The 19,658-nt window shown below is 53.6% G+C and overlaps 1 protein-coding gene across 4 annotated transcripts; it reads left to right on the forward strand.

The window, feature by feature from the left end:
• The first annotated feature begins 887 nt into the window (after window positions 1–887).
• Window positions 888–19,288, forward strand: CC2D1A (coiled-coil and C2 domain containing 1A). 4 transcript variants are annotated; one of them, XM_060094038.1, is made up of 29 exons: window positions 888–1,167; window positions 2,533–2,668; window positions 4,515–4,630; window positions 4,724–4,789; window positions 5,050–5,184; window positions 5,268–5,502; window positions 11,180–11,304; window positions 11,621–11,693; window positions 11,872–11,943; window positions 12,036–12,166; window positions 12,246–12,318; window positions 13,017–13,150; window positions 13,512–13,626; window positions 13,708–13,880; window positions 14,577–14,699; window positions 14,779–14,837; window positions 14,929–15,045; window positions 16,168–16,241; window positions 16,317–16,375; window positions 16,494–16,545; window positions 16,636–16,735; window positions 16,823–16,913; window positions 17,217–17,354; window positions 17,446–17,510; window positions 18,101–18,164; window positions 18,259–18,385; window positions 18,460–18,536; window positions 18,630–18,677; window positions 18,760–19,288. In XM_060094038.1, the coding sequence occupies exons 1-29, from the start codon at window positions 1,108–1,110 to the stop codon at window positions 18,778–18,780; spliced, it is 2,859 nt and encodes a 952-aa protein (XP_059950021.1). In that variant the 5' UTR covers window positions 888–1,107; the 3' UTR covers window positions 18,781–19,288. The 4 variants fall into 4 exon arrangements, with proteins under 4 accessions (XP_059950021.1, XP_059950023.1, XP_059950022.1 ...); XM_060094040.1 differs by having other exon boundaries at window positions 17,449–17,510; XM_060094039.1 differs by having other exon boundaries at window positions 13,515–13,626.
• Window positions 19,289–19,658: the final 370 nt, after the last annotated feature.

Here is a 19,658-nt window from a genome sequence, read left to right on the forward strand (position 1 = left end):
ACAGGGTGGGAGTCATGGCTACCCTGGACTATGGCCGAGTTAAGAATTTAAACTCCTCCATATTGCTGAGAGCAGAGAGGGAACTGCCTATCTTCTGTCCAGGGTCTGAAAGCACCTGGGCCGCCCCCCTCTAGTCTCTAAGATGGGGCAGCCTGTGTGAAGCCCCCTCCCTCCAAGCTGGGCTACCTAGGACCCTTCTAGGGACAACGCAGGATTTTCGAGGTGACACGTGGGGCCCTTCAGGGTCATCGGAGGACTTTGGAGGGGCCACCGGGGAACCCTTCAAGGGGTGGGGCGCCCTTCGGGGGATGCCTGGGGTCTTGGGGAGGCAGGAGTCGCCGCCAGAGGTCAATTCCTTCCGGCCTAGGGGGCCAGACAGGCCAAACCCGACCTGGGCCAGAGAAGTTGTCGAGGTCCCTCTGTCCTTAACGGGAACTGGGAAGATCTACCTGGATCTGTTGGGGGATAATTCGGTTAAATAATCTGCGTAGGATTTTTCTGAGGTAAGAAAAGGCAAAGTTGGCCCTCACGGAGGCCAGGCAGCTGGGGGTCTGAGGCCTGACCACTGTGGACCCGGCTTCCGGTGACCAGGCCCACCCTAACCCTACCCCGTCCACTGAAAAGCGAGGAATGACCAGACCAGGACCCCCAGGAGAGGCCGGAGCTCGCAGGTGACGAACCTGGCGGCCACCACCACCCCTCACACACGAAAACGCTCCACCTCTCTCCCGCACACTTCGAGGCCTCGTCGCGCGCACGCGCAACGCCAACACCGCCCCTTCGCACTTGCGCACGCTCCGCCTCTTTCCCGCGCAGCCCGCGGCACCGCCCATCGCTCCGCAGCGCGCCTGCGCGCTCGCGCACTGCCTGCCGGGAATTGTAGTTTCAATGCGGCGGGCCCTGCAAGTCCGGTGGCTGCGCTCGGGTTCCGCGGAGCCCAAGGGCCGAGGCGGAAGTGGGGCGGCCACCCGGGGGGCCGAGGGCGCGAGGTCGGCGGTCGCGGGGCGCCAACGAGGGGCGTGGGATTCAGGAAGGGCTCGTGCGCGGCCATAGGCCCCGGGGGAGGCCAGGCCAGGGGTCCGGTGGTCCGAATATCCAACCTGGAAGATGCACAAGAGGAAGGGACCCCCGGGACCCCCGGGCCGAGGAGCCGCCACCGCTCGCCAGGTGAGTCTGTACCCCACGGCCCGGCCCAGGGGACCCTTCCCACCCTTGTCACACATTCAAGGGAGGGCCCCACCCCCAGGGGAGCCAGATCTCCACCCCAGGTGAGCCCCGGTCCCCGCCCCCCTGGTTAGTTCGACCCCCAAAGTGCGGCCTACTGGCCCCTGCTCCCCAGCTTCTAGCGCCCTCCCAGGGCTCAGGGCCACCTGTTGCCGCAGCAGCTCCAGTCCCGGAGGGGAAGGTCTCGGACCTGGGGTAAGAAAGACAGTTATGGGTCTCCTGGCCTGATCACTCGTGGAACCCTCGCATCAGCCTGGCCAGGTCAGACTCTTTTATCCCCATTGTACAGATGAGGACACTGAGACCCAGAGAGGTGAAGACACCTGCCCAAGGTCATAAGGATTAAATGCTTGGCCAGAGCTAAGCACAAATCCAGAACTGCTGCCATGAGCCCACTGAACTGTGGTTGGGCCCCTTCTCCCTCCCTCACTGCCTTTACCCCAGGCACTGGGAGAGTTTGATTTTTCTCAGCTTTGATGGAAAGAGCTCAGGCCATAACTTAGTGCCCAGGTATTACAGTCTGAGTGACCTGAAGTTCCCTCCTGGCTTCTACACGTTGGACACTTGGCTTCACCACTCTAAGCCTCAGTTTCCTCATCTGTAAAATGGAGCCCCTAAGAGTCCTTATGTCACAGGATAGTCACGAAAATTCATTGAGATAGTTTATGGAAAGTACTAGAACATAGCACTCAATAAGTGTTTTCATCATCATTATTACTATTAGATGGAGACATATATGATTGCCAATATTTGGCCATTTTTGATCCAAAGAAAGGGGGGTAATTTTGTGTACTTCAACCTGATATCATCACATCATGGTTGGTCCTTAACCAGGATAGGATAGGAAGACAGGTATGTTACACAGCAAAGCTCCCAATTCCAACTTCTACGTTGTCTGGGCTTCTATTTGCTCTTGACGCCTCCAACCTTCCTTCATGACTCGCTCTGCAAAAGATGCTGGAAAGGAAAAACGAAGGTGTGCAGAGTGGCTTTGCCATGGGGCAGGGTGTGGGGCCTTCCTTCCCCACTGACCTTGGCTAGCAGCACATCATGGGTGTGGGCTCAGAGCAGGCAGTTGGGTCTCTCTAGCTGCCCTTTGCCCCATGTTGATCTGTGCCAGAGGGCCTGCCCACCTTGGGACATCTGTTGTATTCTGGGCCTGTTCTGGCCTCCTGGCACTCCCCAGGGAAATGACTTTCCCCAGCTCTGGGTTCCCTTCCTTCCAAGGGGACTCCAGGTCCATCATGGCTGCCTCTAGCTAGCTGGGGTGCATCCCAAGGTCTGACTGAACCCCCATTGTTCCCACAGCTGGGCCTGCTAGTTGACCTCTCCCCAGATGGCCTGATGATCCCTGAGGAGGGAGTTAGCGATCAGGAACTGGAGGCTGAGTTCCTGGCTTTGGTGGGGGGCCAGCCCCAAGCCCTGGAGAAGCTTAAAGGCAAAGGTAAGACTCTCAACACACCCCTGAACATTTTCTGAGCTCCCTCTGTGGGCGGGGCTTCGAGCTGGGCTCTGGGGCGATGGTGAAATGGAAACAGAGAAGGTGCCTGCCCTTCTGGCATCCACAGTCTGGGTAAGAGTTAAGCAATCGGGCCTCCCTGGTGGCGCAAGTGGTTGAGAGTCCGCCTGCCGATGCAGGGGATACGGGTTCGTGCCCCGGTCTGGGAGGATCCCATATGCCGCGGAGCGGCTGGGCCCGTGAGCCATGGCCGCTGAGCCTGCGCGTCCGGAGCCTGCGCGTCCGGAGCCTGTGCTCCGCAACGGGGGAGGCCACAACAGTGAGAGGCCCGCATACCGCAAAAAAAAAAAAAAAAGAGTTAAGCAATCAACTCTGGACCCAGAATGAGGGTTTGAATCCCACCTTTGCAACTTACTGGCTGTGTGACTTGATGAATTCCAGCATCTGTGTGGGCCTCTGTTTCCCTGTTTGTAAAATGGGAATAATGACCACACTTACATCACAGGAGTTAATCTTCTAGTGTTCATCAGGCACTTCACATAGGATGTGTCATGTCCTCCAACCCACTGTTCCGTGATCGGGGCTGGTATAGGGAAGGCACAGAGCAACTGGGGAGACCTGTGAGCTGGACTGGGATTCCCGGAGGAGGCACCTGCAGTGGGGAGAGCAGGTGAAGAGTGGGGGACTGCTTCTGGAGGGTGGGTCACAGCACATGCAGAGGCCCTGGAGGAGATGGCAGGGGCCAGGGGACTCTGCAGTGGTCAGGTGGGGCTGGAGCTCGGGGCAGACGGAGCCTTTACATTTTCTAGCTAATGCAGTTGATACTCGTTATTCATGGATTCTGAATTTGTTATTTCACTTACTAGCTTAAATTTATTTGTAACCCCCAAATCAGTGCTTGTAGTACTTTGGCAGTCATTCACAGAAGTGTACAGAGCTGCAGAAAACTTGAGTCACCCGATGCGCACGTTCCCAGCTGAGGCGACACTCGCCTTCTTGTCTCAGCGCATAAATAAGTATCCTTTCTTTGGTGTGTTTAATGCCACATTTTTCTCTTTTTTGTGCTTTTTGTTGGTGATTTTGTGAATCCATATGGCCCCCAAGCATAGTGCTGAAGTACTGTCTCCTGTTCCTAAGCGTGAGAAGGCTGGGATGTACCTTCTATATAAGCTTCATTCAGGCATGAGTTATAGTGGTGTTGGCCTCGAGTTCAATGTTAGCGAATCAACAGTGTATATTAAATACGGTATCTTTAAATAGAAGCACACATAAGACAAGGTTATGTATTGGCTGGTTGACAAAAATGTGCCCCAGAGGCTCACGGGAACCTAATGCTGTATTTCCTCCAGGGACAATGGTTCAGTATTCACTCATTCCATGTTTGCAGCAACTTTATAGCACATGGATACTGCGGATAACGAGAATAACATGAACAACAAAATGCTGACAGTATGCTGTTCTAAGAGCTTCTTTTACCTTTAGTCCCCACAAGCTACCTATGAGGGAGAGACTATTGTTGTCCCCATCCAACAGATGTGAAGACTAAGGCCCAGAGAGGTGAAGTGACTTGCCCAAGGTCCCACAGTGAGAAAGTTGCAGATCTGGGATTCCAACTCAGGCGGGATAAGGAAGAGATGAGACCAGGGAGATTGGCGGGGAGGGGGATCATGCCTGGCTGGCCCGAGGGCAATGGGGTGCCATGAAGGGCCAGGAAGGGGACATGCTGCCCCACCACCTGCTACCCTATTTTTTGGGGCCGTGGGTGAACAGGATGGGAGACTGGGGACTCTTGAAGGATCCCGGTCCAGCTGGGGCCTCCCCCTGCCTCTAGGTCCCCTGCCCATGGAGGCCATTGAGAAGATGGCCAGCTTGTGCATGAGAGACCCGGACAAGGATGAGGAGGAGGGGACGGACGAGGAGGATGTGGAGGCTGATGATGACCTGCTGGTGAGCACCCAGGATGGGACAGGGGACCTCCCTTCCATTGCTGCCCCGTCTGGCAGGCCCTCACGACTGGCCCCTGGCTGTGTGTCCCTCTAGGCGGAACTGAATGAGGTCCTTGGGGAGGAACAGAAGGCTTTGGAGTCCCACCCTCCTGTGGCCCAGGTATACCTCCGAAGACACTGGTCCCTGCAGCCCGGGGTTCAAGGCCTTCTTCTTCCCCTCTCAGCCATGGGACCTCGCTCAGGTGGCGGGATGCCACTGAGCCCCAGTTCTCTGCCCTGGGAAATGGGATGATGATTTCTGCCCCTTTGGGGTTAGGGTAGCAACATGCCTGGTATACAGTGGGTACTCAGCCAAGGAAGATGTCAGGGCGGGCCCAAGTGGGGTCACTGCCCAGACTGTGTGCTCGGCCCCTCCCACAGCCAAAGGCCACAACCCCCAGCCCAGGGTTGGAGGCCACCTTGCAGGAGAGGCTGACCCTCTACCAGACAGCGATCGAAAGCGCCCGGCAAGCCGGAGATGGTGCCAAGATGCGGCGCTACGACCGGGGGCTTAAGGTGAGCGGGCAGACGGGAGGGTGCTGGGACCTCACCACCCAGCTCCAGGCCCCTCCCAAACCCACATTCACATCTTCTCCCAGACACTTGAAAACCTGCTGGCCTCTGTCCAGAAGGGGAAAGCCATCGATGAAGGGGACATCCCGCCGCCTGTGGCTGTGGGGAAGGGCCCAGTGGCTACGCCCAGCCACATCCCAGCACCCACCCAGCTGGTCCCTGCGAACCCACCGGCCCCAGATTCCCGGGTCATCGTGGAGGGTCCTCCTTCAACTGCCCCAGCCTCGTCCCTGGTCTCTGCTAAGCCCCAGCTGCCCTCAGGTAGGCCAAGGACAGGGCTGGGCTGATGTGGGATGGGCCGGGTATTTATTCAGTGGTAGGGCGCTCTGCGGGGTTGCCGGCCTGACACTGACTGTTAGATATTTTTAACACCCTTCCCTCCCCGGAGCCTACTTTCCAGGGGGGACATGAGCTCACAGAGAGGTTTTGTGTGTGTGGTGGCAGTAAAATATATTTAACAACACATTTGCTATTTAACCATGTTTCAATGTGCAATTGAGAGGCATTTGGCTTATTCACAATATTGCTCAGTCATCACTTCTGTTTTCAAAACTTTTTCCTCACCCCAAACGGAAACTCTGTCTCCATTAAATGCTAACTCCCCATTCTCTCTCTCCCAGCCCCTAGTAACCACCATTCTACTTTCTGTCCCTATGGGTTTGCCTCTGTAGACATTTCACATAAGTGGAATCGTCAGTCCACTCTTTGCCCTCCTGTGTCTGGCTTCCTTCACTTAGCATAATGTTGCAGTGTGTGTGTCAGAACTCCATTCCTTTCTATGACAGAGTAACATTCCCACACATAGGGTTTTGGGGGGGGGTTTGTTTGTTTCTTACAGAAACACAACATTATTTTATTAGTCACTGTAATTTTAATCATGACCTCTATTTTTTTTCACATCGGCAATGTTCAAAATCTCAAGACCTTTTAGGTTTTTTTTTACTTTTTGTATAGGAGTATAGCTGATTTACAATGTTCTGTTAGTTTCTGCTGTACAGCAAAGTGAGTCAGTTATGCATGTTCATATATCCACTCTCTTGTAGATTCTTTTCCCATACAGGTCATTACAGAGTATTGAGTAGAGTTCCCTGTGCTAATTTACAGGAGGTTCTTATTGGTTATCTATTTTATATATAGTAGTGTGTATATGTCAATCCCAATCTCCCAGTTTATCCCTCCCCCCCTCCCCCGCCTTACTCCCTGGTAACCGTAAGTTTGTTTTCTACATCTGTGACTCAATTTCTGTTTTATAAATCGGTTCATTTGTACTCTTTTTTTAGATTCCACATATAACTGATATCATATGATATTTGTCCTTCTCTGTCTGACTTACTTCACTCAGTATGACAATCTCTAGGTCCATCCATGTCGCTGCAAATGGCAGTATTTTGTCCTCTTTTATGGCTGAGTAATATTCCATTGTATATATGTACCACATCTTCTTTTTTCTTTTTTTAAATTAATTAATTAATTAATTTATTTATTTATTTTTGGCTGCGTTGGGTCTTTGTTGCTGCGAGCAGGCTTTCTCTAGTTGTGGCGAGCAGGGTCTACTCTTTGTTGCAGTGCACGTGCTTCTCATTGCCATAGCTTCTCATGTTGTGGAGCATGGGCTCTGGGCGTGTGGGCTTCAGTAGTTGTGGCACATGGGCTCAGTAGTTGTGGCTTGTGGGCTCTAGAGCACAGGCTCAGTAGTTGTGGTGCACGGGCTTCATTGTTGCTCCATGGCATGTGGGATCCTCCCATACCAGGGCTCGAACCGCTGCGCCACCAGGGAAGTCCCTGTACCACATCTTCTTTATCCATTCCTCTGTTGATGGACATTTAGGTTGCTTCCATGTCCTGGCTGTGGTAAATAGTGCTACAATGAACGTTGTGGGTGTATGTATCCTTTTTTTTTTTTAATATCTTTATTGGAGTATAATTGCTTTACAATGTTTTGTTAGTTTCTGCTGTATAATAAAGTGAATCAGCTATATGTATACATACATCCCCATATCCCCTCCCTCTTGCGTCTCCCTCCCACCCTCCCTATCTCACCCCTCTAGGTGGTCACAAAGCACCGAGCTGATCTCCCTGTGCTATGCAGCTGCTTCCCACTAGCTATCTGTTTTACATTTGGTAGTGTATATATGTCCATACCACTCTCTCACTTCGTCCCAGCTTCCCCTTCCCCTCCGCATGTCCTCAAGTCCATTCTCTACATCTGTGTCTTTATTCTTGTCCTGCCCCTACGTTCTTCAGAACCATTTTTTTAGATTCCATGTATATGAGTTAGCATACGGTATTTGTTTTTCTCTTCCTGACTTACTTCACCCTGTAGCATGTATCCTTTCAAATTATGGTTTTATCCGGATGTATGCCCAGGAGTGGGATTGCTGGATCATATGGCAGCTCTATTTTTAGTTTTTTAAGGAATCTCCGTATTGTTCTCCATAGTGGCTGTACCAATTCACATTCCCACCAGCAGTGTAGGAGGGTTCCCTTTTCTCCACACCCTCTCCAGCATTTATTGTTTGTAGATTTTTTGATTCCCGCACATAGGGTTTTGAGTGAATAATTCCCAAGCCCTCAGCTTGTCTGTCTTTCCTATAAAACTCACCTGCTGGAGGATGCACCTCCCAAGAAGTTTCTTTCCCCCAACCTCCCTTCTCCCCCTTTAGGAAAGGAACATGGGGATCTGCCCCAGGGGCAAACGCTGCCCTGGTGGGAACCAAAGAGATACTTGAAACACTGGCCTGGGGTTCAGAAAGTGAACCCCTGGTCTCTAAATCCTTCTGCAGCCAGGCTGGTTTCTAAGCTTTTGTTTTTGGCAAAGTTCAAGGACGACTATCAGAAATCATCACCTGAGATTCTCAGCTGAAATCATCAATAATTTTTCATAATGGAGTTTTTGGTATGTAGCTGGGCAGGGGCTCTGAGAATCACGTGACATCACAATAATAAGACTGTCTCTTTCCTTCTATTTGTTGATGTGGAGAAGGTTTCTCTACATATTAAAAACAAAAAAGGGGGGCCTCCCTGGTGGCGCAGTGGTTGGGAGTCCGCCTGCCGATGCGGGGGATACGGGTTCGTGCCCCGGTCTGGGAAGATCCCATATGCCGCGGAGCGGCTGGGCCCGTGAGCCATGGCCGCTGGGCCTGCGCATCCGGAGCCTGTGCTCCGCAACGGGAGAGGCCACAACAGTGAGAGGCCCACATACCGCAAAAAGAAAAAACAAACAAACAAACAAACAAACAAAAAAAAAAAAAAAAAGGAAAGTAGGAAAAGAATAAACAAGGAAACAGAGATAAATCTTAGGAGGTGGACCCAGCCACCACCGTGTCAGCAAGAGCTGCCTTGCCGATAAAATTTTACTCTTAGTATATAAAAATTATTTGTCAAAAAAGCTCAATATATTTAGGCTTTGCTCAATTTCATGCTGATAATAATTGTAACAGTAATTCTATCCTGGAAGAAAAATTCTATAACACAGAGACTTGCGATGGCAGTAAACAAAGCCAATCAGATGTCAAGGTGTTGGGGAGAGGGGTAGATAAATTAGGAGTTTGGGATTAACAGATACACACTACTATATATAAAATAGAAAATAGGTAAATAAAAAGACCTACCGTATAGCACAGGGAACTGTACTCAGTATCTTGTAATAACCTATAATGGAAAAGAATCTGAAAAAGAATAAATAAATAAATATATATATATAAATAACTGAATCAGTTTGCTGTGCACCTAAAACTAACACAATGTAGTAAATTAATTATACCTCAATTTTAAAAAAACGTTAAGGTGTTTTAGACACTTCTTCCGACAAGTCCTCCAAAACTAAAGCAGTGGGTCCAGTTGTCAGTCTGAAAAAGTACAATGCATGCTGTTTTTCAGGTGTTTCTAGGATTTCTGGACACTGGGTGGTGTATCTATTGTATTTTTTTTTAATATACTGACAATTGTACCTATTGTTTTCAATTTAGGGATACTTCCCCTAAAAACTGAGCATATTGTTTGAAACTGTAACTAACATACTGTTTAATAAGCCATTTAATCCTGTTTCCCAACTTTGCTGATACAGTGCATAGATGTACATTTAAATGTACGATGGGGTTGTCAAAAAAAGCCTTTCAAGTACCCACATATATCATGTTATGATACAGTTCTGTGGGAGACGTGGATGTAAATAAGGGAAGATCTGAAATTCCCGAGTGCTAAATGTGAACCCTGGCATATATTTAAATAGTAACTGTTGGTATATAGTCAAAAGAAGATCTGAAATTCCTGATGGCTAAATGTGAACCCTGACACATATTTAAATAGTAAATGTTGGTTTGTGTTGTTTCAACCCACTGACTTTGCAGTAATTTGTTACAGCAGCAACAGGAAACTAATAAAATAGCAAAAAATAATTTTTACCTTTTTCTATATATTTTTCCCCAGTCAGTTTTAACTTTGCTACTTTTTATATAAGAAATTAAAAATTTTTACCAAGCCAAAAAAAAAAAAAAAAAAGTAAGTGTTGGTATATAGTCAAAAGAATTGAAAGCAGGGACGTGGAAAGGTATTTGTACACTTGTGTTCTTAGCAGTATTATCCACAATAGCCAAAAGGTAGAAGAAACACAGCATCTATTGACGGATACAGGCACACCTCGTTTTTTCCAGTTTTTGCTTTATTGTGATTCACAGATATTGCAGTTTTTTACAAACTGAAGGGTGGTGGCAACCGCGCTTTGAGCTAGTCTGTTGGCGCCATTTTTCCAACAGCATTTACTCACTGTGTGTCTCTCTGTCACATTTTGGCAATTCTCACAGTATTTCAAACTTTTTCATTATTATATTTGTTATGGGGATCTGTGATCAGTGATCTTTGATGTTACTGCTACAATTTGCTAAAGGCTCTGTTGGTAGTTAGCATTTTTTAACAAAATATTTTTATACTAAAGTATGTACGTTGGTTTTTTAGACATAATTCTATTGCACACTTTATAGACTACAGTATAGTGTAGTCACTTTTGTATGCACTGGGACACCAAAAAAATTGAGTGACTCACTTTATTACGGTATTTGCTTTATTGCGGTGGTCCGGAACCAAACCCGAAATATCTCAGAGGTATGCTTGTAAATAGATAAACAGATGTGGTCCATTCATGCAATGGAATAGTATTCACCCTTAAAAAAGAAGGAAATTCTGACACCTGCTACAACATGGATGAACCTTGGGGACATTATACTGAGTGAAATAAGCCAGTCACAGAAGGACAGATACTATATGATTCCACTTACAGGAGGTCCCTAAAGGAGTCCAATTCGTAGAGACAGAAAGTAGAATGGGGGTTCCCAGGGGAGAGGGGAGAGGGGATAGGGAGTTAGTGTTTATGGGGACAGAGTTTCAGTTGGGGAAGATGAAAGAGTTCTGGAGATGGACGGTGGGGAACGTTGCCCAACAATGTGAATGTACTTAATGCCACGGAACTGTACACTTAAAAAGGGTTAAGATGGTAAATTTTATGTTGTGTGTATTTTACCACAATTTGAAAAAATAAAAAGGGAATATTGGTGAGTTTCAAATCACCATAGTAGTTAGGATACATTTGATTTAAAAGAGTGGTGTGTTGGTTTTCTTTATCGAATGTCAATATTTGGAGACACTGGGAATGACAACCCTTGCTACTTTTTCAACTTAAAATGAAAAGTTTTCGATGTCAACTTAAGAATGTGTAAGGGTACATAAAGTTTTCCAGAATTCTCTTGGGGGCAAAACAGAAATGGCTCCAGAGACTGACAATCATGCGGTTGAGTCCCCACCATGCCATCTTCAGGCTGTGTGACCTTGGGGAGGCAGTATCCCCTCTCTGAGCCTTAATTCTCAAATCTATAAGGTGGGCCTAAGAACAGTCTTTGTTGTGAGAATTAAGTAGAAATGGTTTGCGTGCTGTTCCCCCTCCCAGGTCCCTGCAGCCCTGGCCCCCTGGCCCAGTTGCAGAGCCGCCAGCGCGAGTACAAGCTGGCCGCCCTCCGCGCCAAGCAGCAGGGAGATACCGCCACTGCCGCAAGACACTTCCGCGTGGCCAAGGTGTGCCCAGACTGACGGACAGGGTCAGAGGGAGAGGACAGGATGCTCCTGACATTGTGTGATGGCGAAGAACAGGGGCTCTGGAGTCAGACAGATTTGAATCCTGGTCACTCCGTAGCTGTAGTTTGCTGCACCTCTTGAAGGCTCAGTTTACCCTCTCTGTGAAATGGGCATAAGTGTCTGGAAGAGGCTTGAGCAAGTTGCTGCAAAGGAAGGGACAGAGCGGGGAGTCCTCTGTTGTGGGCAGGACATAGGGACTCCCCTCAGGGTCCTGGCCCCCAGCTGCAGCCTCTTCCCCTGATCTTCCTTTTCCCAGAGCTTTGACGCTGTCTTGGAGGCCCTGAGCCGGGGGGAGCCTGTGGACCTGTCACGCCTGCCCCCTCCAGCTGGTGAGGACCCCACCCTGCCCACCCTCCAGGACTGCTGGAGGCCTCCACGAAGTTCTTTCTAATGCTGCCGCCCCTGTTGGTCAGGCCCAGGGACCCCACCCTCAGGCCAGGCCAGCCTGGTGGGGGAAAGGGCGGCCACAAGCAAGCCCCCCATCGGACTGGACCTCTCTGCCCCCAGACCAGCTGCCCCCAGACCCACCATCACTGCCAACACAGCCTCCAACTCCTGCCGTCGTGCCCTCCGTGCCAGGTAGGCTTCTGGGACCCTGTGAGGTGGGCCAGCCAGAGCAAGACAGTCTCCCCACCCCTAGACTCTTAACTCTACCCCCTTGTCTGGCCCAGAGGTTCCTGCACCCCCAAGGACTCTCCTGGAGGCGCTGGAGCAGCGGATGGAGCGGTACTGTGTGGCCGCGGCTCAGGCAAAGACCAAGGGGGACCAGCGGAAGGCTCGCATGCACGAGCGCATTGTGAAGGTGTGTGGAGACCAAGTGGGCGGGTCGGCAGCCCCTCGAAACCTTGCCCAGGAAGCCCTAACACCTGCGTCCCCTGCAGCAATACCAAGATGCCATCCGAGCCCACAAGGCTGGCCGGGCTGTGGATGTGGCCGAGCTGCCTGTGCCCCCAGGTAGGCCCCGCCTCCGGCCCCTCCCCCTCTAACCCCTGAGCCTTTGCAGGTGCTATTCCTTCCGACTCTGTAGTCTCAGGGAACCAATGGCTTGCACATTGAGAAATTCTGCAAGCTTGTTAGACAGTTGGTAGCTTAAAATCAGTCACAGTGGGAGAGTTTATACCACGGAAATTGGCAAGCACTAAAAATCAGGAGGTTTTATTTGGAGAGCCTGTTCACCAGCCCACCACTGCCTGCTCCCTCCATTTCTTCTTTGTTTTGACTCAACTCCTTCCTAGTCATCAGCTCTCAGTTTTACAGATCCCTGCTTAGCCTCCCATCCGCCCCCCAGTGGGTAGGAGGCTTCCTCTGGGATCTCAGAGCTGCCCGTGTGTCCCCCATGAGAGCAATTATGTGTCTCACCTTGGTCCCGTGGGAGTCCCTCCAGGCCCAAGACTACCTCTTATGCCCAGCACACTACCTCACACAGTGCTTGCTTGTTGGAGTCTGGTCAAGGCCCAGTCGGGGTCAGGCAAGAGGAAGGGCAAGAGGGAGGTTGGAATGGTCTGGCCATCTCCACCCAACCAGCAGCATCTCCTTTCTTACATGCAAAGTAGACTCAATGGCCTGAGGCTCCTTATCGGGGGAGGAACCTGAGTCTCCACCATTATGGTGTTGGCCTCTCCCTCCTGATTGGGTCCCAACTGGCCGCCCAGGCTTTCCCCCGATCCAGGGCCTGGAGGCCACTGAACCCACCCAACAGAGCCTGGTGGGGGTCCTAGAGACTGCCGTGAAGCTGGCCAACCAGGATGAAGGCCCAGAGGACGAAGAGGATGAGGAGCCTAAGAAGGTGTGAGGGGCCGGGGCCTTGGGGTGAGGCAAGGGAGTGGCAGCAAAGCCGAGCCCCAGCAGTCCTGGCCTTGAGCCAGAAAGAACCGGCTACACATCGGGGCCCTGCTGCCTTCTGGCTGTGTGGCCATGGGCAAGTCGTTTTGCTCTCCGACCCTCGGGCTCCTCCTCTGTAAACTGAGCACAGTAATAGTCCCGACCTCCCAGGGCTGTTGCAAAGATTCAGTGTGAACAAGATCATGTGTTGTGTTCAGTGTGAGGAAACTAAGACGGTCAGTGTTGTCAGTGTCAGGCCCTGACCCTTTGGGGAGTGGACTCATCACAGGTGCTGGGAAAGCTCTGACTTCCTCTCTATCCCTCAGCAGCTCAACAGCCCTGCAGCCCCCACAGCCCAGCCCAAAGCCCCACCTTCAAAGGCACCCCAGTCAGGATCAGCCCCAGCAGCCAAAGCAGCCCCCAAAGGCACATCCACCAGAGGTAGGTACACCTGCCCCACCTGGGCTGCCTATTGCCTGACCACAGGTTGGGCAGCACCCGCAGACGCCCCTGTGCCCACAGCCCAGCAGCAGCTGGCCTTCCTGGAGGGCCGCAGGAAGCAGCTCCTGCAGGCGGCGCTGCGAGCCAAGCAGAAGAATGACGTGGAGGGTGCCAAGATGCACCTGCGCCAGGCCAAGGGGCTGGAGCCCATGCTGGAGGCCTCACGCAACGGGCTGCCCGTGGACATCGCCAAGGTGAACCCTCTAGGCCTGCTGGACCTTCCCAAGCACTCACCCTTCAGGCTCGTGCCACTTAGCAGCCATGTGACTTAGAGTGTATTAATCAGCATCCAGGTTAAGCTGCTGAAACAAATAGGCCTCCCCAAGACAGTGGCTGAAACAAGACAGACATTTATGTTTCTTGCATGTAACGTTCAGGGCATTCTGGTCTCTAAAAGGCAAAGCCCTTCAGGGCCCAGGTTCTTTTATCTTGTTGCTCTGCCGCACCCTAGGTCTTGTCCACATGGTCAAAGTGGTTTGATGCCTTGTCTGCATCCCGGCTATGAGAAGTTACATGGAATTGTCATCACTTCTGCTTGCCTCCCATTGGCCAGAACTGAGTCACACGGCCACACCTAGCTGCAGCAGAGACTGGGACATGTAGACTACATGTGTGCTGTGTGCCCAGGCAGGACTCCATTACTAGGGAAGAGGGGATGGGGATCAGACTTGGAGGAAAATGGATAACAGATTCTGCCATTTGGGGCAGGACCATCCACTTCTCTTTGAGCATTACTTTTCTCCTTGGGAAAGAAGGAAGAACAGAGAGAGGGGATGAAGCCATAGTCAGGAAAGGCCTCTTTAAGGAGGGGTGACGTTTCGGCAGAGACCTGGGTGGGCCTGCTCCTTGCTGACCAGCAGACCCTACCTCATGAGCCTCGTCCTCCCCAGGTGCCACCCGCCCCTGTCAACAAGGACGACTTCGCCCTGGTCCAGCGGCCCGGCCCAGGTCTCTCTCAGGAGTCTGTCCGGCGCTACGGTGAACTCACCAAGCTCATAAGGCAGCAGCACGAGGTGAAGGGGGATTCCCTGCCCAAGTCACTACAAGGGCATGGGCCCCCAACCCTCCCCTCACTTTCTTCTGCTCCCTCAGATGTGCCTGAACCACTCTAACCAGTTCACCCACCTGGGCAACATCGCTGAAACCAGCAAGTAAGAGGCCCCGCCCCCATCCCCACTAGACATCTGCACCCCCAGCCCGCCTCTGGGACCCGGGACCTGAGCAGGGCCCTCTTGCCGGCAGATTTGAGAAGCTGGCGGAGGACTGTAAGCGGAGCATGGAGACGCTGAAGCAGGCCTTTGCCCGGGGTCTCCCCACACCCACTGCTCGCTTTGAGCAGAGAACCTTCAGCGTCATCAAGTAAGGCCCCTGGGACCCCCCCAGCCCTTTGGAGAGGGGTTTGTGCTCCCCGGAAGCCAGCAGAGGATTTGCCTCTGGAGTAGAGTCTGGGGAGCTGGTGGGAGCACAATGTGTGCAGGGGTCCTGCGGCAGACGTGACACGCGAGTGAAGGACGGCAATAGGGTGTTGACAGTGACACACTTGGAAGTGGGGATGATCTAGTGACTGCAGGCATGTGCCTGGTCCCAAAGGCCTGGGCAAGCCTGTGGGATGGTGATCTTGGTCCTGCTCCTATTAAGTCTTCTTACACCCCAGGGAGTTGGGATTGTTTTTTTTCCCACTTGTAGGTGAGATTAGGTGCAGGCACTGGGATAACCTAAGATCACCATCTAGGATAACCCACACCCCTTACCCCGGCCCCCCTACATCTGCATAGCCTGGCTCCCTATCACTTCATTTCCTCCCACTGTCCCCACTTCACTCACCTCCTGCAACATAGACCTCTTTTTGGTCAATCAGACACACCAGCCGTGTTCCCACTCAGGGCCTTTGCACCAGCTATTTCCTCTGCTCAGACTCTCTCATGCGGGTTACCATGTAGCGGCCTCTTCTTGACATTCAGAGTCACCTGTGATGTTACCTCCCCTGAGAGGCCCTCCCTGATCACTCTGTCTAAAGCAGCCCCTCCTGAGCACACTCCACTCTCTCCCCTGTTTCAATTCTCTGCAGAGTTGTTGTTCTTTTGTTTGCTTATTTATACATTCATGGGTCATCTGTCCACTCAGCTCTAGCCCCGGCTCCATGAGCAAAGGCATGGGGTCTGCCTCATTTACTTCTGTATCCCCAGCAGTGAAGACACTGGCTGGCATATAGTAGATGCTCAAGAAATACTGTCAAAGAAAGAGAAGGTCCCACAGCAGCTAGGGCCACTGGCTGGTGCAGAGTAAGTCCCAAATAAGTACGTGCAGAGTGGAGAAAGGACTCAAAAGGTAGCCAGTGGTGGACCTGGATAGAGAATTCTGTCTGGTCCTAAAACTCAAGCCTAGGCGCTGAGACAGCCCTAAGAGACTGGGGGGAGGGCAGAGAAGGCGGGCAGGCAGTGGCACTGAGGTGCCTCTGTCTCTTGCCCGCCCTCCTGGAAGGATCTTCCCTGACCTCAGCAGCAACGACATGCTCCTGTTCATTGTGAAGGGCATCAACTTGCCCACACCTCCAGGTGAGGGGGCTTCAGGCAGGGGTGGGGCCGTGGGATCCACCCCTCTGCCCAGCTCTGACCCTCATTTGCCCACAGGGCTGTCCCCCGGTGACCTGGATGTCTTTGTTCGGTTCGACTTCCCCTATCCCAATGTGGTATGTGGGGAGCTGAGGAGGGACGGGCTCAAGCCCCATCAGGCCCGGGAGTGAGTCTGGCGGGGGTTCAAGGGCAAGCCTCAGCCCCTGACCTTTTTCGCTTCCTGTCTGGTCACAGGAAGAAGCTCAGAAAGACAAGACCAGTGTGATCAAGAACACAGACTCCCCTGGTGAGCCTTGGGCGGGAAGCAGCCCTCCTCCGAAAGCCCATGAGACCATAGCCTGACCCCTCTTTCCTCCCTCCCTCCTTCCCTGGGCAGAGTTCAAGGAGCAGTTCAAACTCTGCATCAACCGCAGCCACCGTGGCTTCCGAAGGGCCATCCAGACCAAAGGCATCAAGTTCGAAGTGGTCCACAAGGGGTAAGCTAGGGCCACAGGTGCTGCATGGGCTCTAGAGGAGGGGGAGCTTCCCTGGGCCAACCATCCTGTCCCCTCTCACACACACAGGGGGCTGTTCAAGACCGACCGGGTCCTGGGCACAGCCCAGCTGAAGCTGGATGCCTTGGAGGCAGCATGCGAGGTTCGGGAGATCCTTGAGGTGAGAGGTGGACATTCGTCTGAACGCTCCGGTATGGCCGTGCCGCTCAGGAACACCGCCCAGGTGCTGCCTGCCCTGAGCCCCCAAGGGTCCCCTCTGCTGACCCAGCCCCTCCCCGGGAGCCCCAGACCTCCCTGCTACCCAGCCTTAAATACCCTCAGCACCCTGCTCCATTATGAGCAACTGGTGTGTCAGCCATACCCATGGACTCGTATTTTGGAAATTGCTTTGGTCTCCCTGAGCCCAGCCCTGAGCCTCCAGCCACTGGCTGCTTCCTAACAGGCTCCCCTCACTCCCACCCAGGTCCTGGATGGTCGCAGGCCCACAGGGGGGCGGCTGGAGGTGATGGTTCGGATTCGGGAGCCACTGACGGCCCAGCAGTTGGAGACGACAACTGAGAGGTGGCTGGTCATCGACCCCGTGCCAGCAGCTGTGCCCACAGTGAGATCCCTGCCCATCGGCAGCCCCAGGGAAGGAGGGAGGCTTGGTTCAAGGGGGCCAAGGCTCACAAGACTGGTTCTGTCCTCTGAAGCAGGTTGCTGGGCCCAAAGGGAAAGCCCCTCCCGTGCCTGCTCCTACGAGGGAGCCAGGGAACAGGTAGGTGGCTGGGCCCGGCTGTGCTGGAGAGAACCCCCTTCTTCTTCTCTCAGCCTGTCCTGGACAACTTCCCATCAGGCACAAATTGGAGCATGTCTCTCCCCTGCTTCAAGACCTTTCCTGGCTTCCCTTCTCCTGGAGCATCTAGTTTAAACTCCTCAGCTTGATCTTTAAGACCTTTTGTGATCTCCGTCAATATGTCCAGCCTTCTCTCTCCCCACTTCCTCCTGTTGGTTCATGGATACACTTAGTTTTCACTGACCTCTGGGCTTCTCTGGGTTACAATATCCTGAGCATTGTATCCCTATCCTACAACCCCTATCCCCACACTATCTCCTTGCTCCTCTGCCCAACTCTGACTCCTTTGAGTCCCAACCTGGCTCTCACCTCCTCCAGGAAGCCCTCCCTGACACCTGGCGTCACAGTTGCCTGGGTGTACAACCATTGTCCCTATTAGGTTGCGGACTCGGCAACACAGGGGTGGGCCTGGCTTGTCTCCCGCTGTTCCCCAGTGCCCAATGTGTCTGTTGAATTAATGGGGTCGGGGATGGGAGATCCCTGCAGCCCCTCACCCCTCCCCAACCCCATAGATCAGCCCGGCCCCTGCATAGTCTCAGCGTGCTGGCCTTCGACCAAGAGCGTCTGGAGCGGAAGGTGGGTACCCATCCTGCAAGGCTCAGTGGGGCAGGATTGGGGGTCTGCAGGCCCGGGCAGGGCCCTCACAACTCCCTCTGCACACCCCCCCCAGATCCTGGCCTTCAGGCAGGCACGGCGGCCGGTGCCCCCCGAGGTGGCCCAGCAGTACCAGGACATCATACAGCGCAGCCAGTGGCAGAGGGCACAGCTGGAGCAGGGGGGCCCCAGCATCCGGCGGGGTAGGATCTCAGGGATGAGTAGGTGGGGGAGGGGCAAGGCAGGGGGCCCCATCGTGACCCCCTCCCTCCCTCAGAGTACATGGCCCAGCTGGAGCGGCAACTGCAGTTCTACACAGAGGCCGCCCGACGCCTGGGCAATGATGGCAGCAGGGTGAGCCGCAGGCGGGCCGGGCGGGTGGGCATCGGGGGGCCGGGGGGCCAGGGCTGCCAGGGGCTGCCCACTGACCACCTGTTGGCCCCCCAGGAGGCTGCCAAGGAGGCACTGTATAGACGGAACCTGGTCGAGAGTGAGGTGAGAGGCTTGGGTATTGGGGACAGGGTGGGCAGCTGTGGCCACGTCCCCCCACCCTGACCCCGGCGGCCTCTCCCCTCAGCTGCAGCGGCTCCGCAGGTGAGGGGCCAAAGGGGCGGGCGGCCCCTGGAGAGCCGGGAGCGGGTCCAAGGCCCCGGCGCTGGGAGGAGCTAACACGGCCACAGCCTCAGACCAGACAAGCAGACAATCAGTGGACAATCGGCTCTGGATGGACACGTTCCCCCGGCTGGGCCCACCTGGCACGACTGGAGCCTCCCTGGCAGGGGACGTTGGGGGCGTCCGCCTGTGTGTGCCCCTCACCTAGGCCTGGCCGGGTGGGCCCCTGAGAGTCCGTTTGCACAGCCCAGGGGTGTGCGGCCCCTTGCCTGCCTCCGAGGTGGGAGGGCAGCTAGGACCAAACCTCAAGGGCCCCTGCAAGCACTTTAGTTCCAGCCCGTCCCCAGCCTTAACCCTGACACCCACCCATACCCCAAAGAAGCCACTGAGGCCAGCCAGAGCCCAGCTGGCTCCCCAGAGGGTTGCCCTGGCCCAGCTGGGCCCCCAGGGCTGACACACGGAATAAACAGCCAGGCCATACCTGGCTCACTCTGTCCTGCCTTTGTTTCTTGCTCCTGCCCTCAGTGCCTGGACTGGGTCTCCTTCACAGCTCCCCTGCGGGCTGATGGAGAGGTGCCTGCGAGAAGAGCAGGCTGGCAGGGGGTGTGCCCGTGAAGGATGTGTGCTACGCGCACACTTGCTGCGAGGACGTGTGTGAAGGCCTGTGCACGTGTCATGAGCGTCTGTGGCCCACCTGGGGGGCATCTGCGAGTGTCTCTTCAGCTGGTGGCCTTGGGCGTATCTGGGTTTACATGTGTGGTCAGGTCATACGTGGTGCTGCTTGGTGACCCGTGTGTGTCTCAGGGCCTTGACAGCCAGCCCTGCCGCTCACTGGCCACAGGACCTGGGCCAAATTGCCTGACC

The sequence above is a fragment of the Mesoplodon densirostris genome, chromosome 3 (assembly GCF_025265405.1).
Source record: "Mesoplodon densirostris isolate mMesDen1 chromosome 3, mMesDen1 primary haplotype, whole genome shotgun sequence".
NCBI classification, from domain to species: Eukaryota; Metazoa; Chordata; class Mammalia; order Artiodactyla; family Ziphiidae; genus Mesoplodon; species Mesoplodon densirostris.

What these genes read in the sequence shown, in the direction of transcription:
- CC2D1A (XM_060094038.1), top strand. Translation starts at nt 1,108, where the DNA reads ATGCACAAGAGGAAGGGACCCCCGGGACCCCCGGGCCGAGGAGCCGCC. An exon ending in GACACTTCCGCGTGGCCAAG is followed by an intron (nt 11,305 to 11,620) that starts GTGTGCCCAGAC and finishes TCCTTTTCCCAG; the next exon opens with AGCTTTGACGCTGTCTTGGA. An exon ending in TGCCAGCAGCTGTGCCCACA is followed by an intron (nt 17,355 to 17,445) that starts GTGAGATCCCTG and finishes TGTCCTCTGAAG; the next exon opens with CAGGTTGCTGGGCCCAAAGG.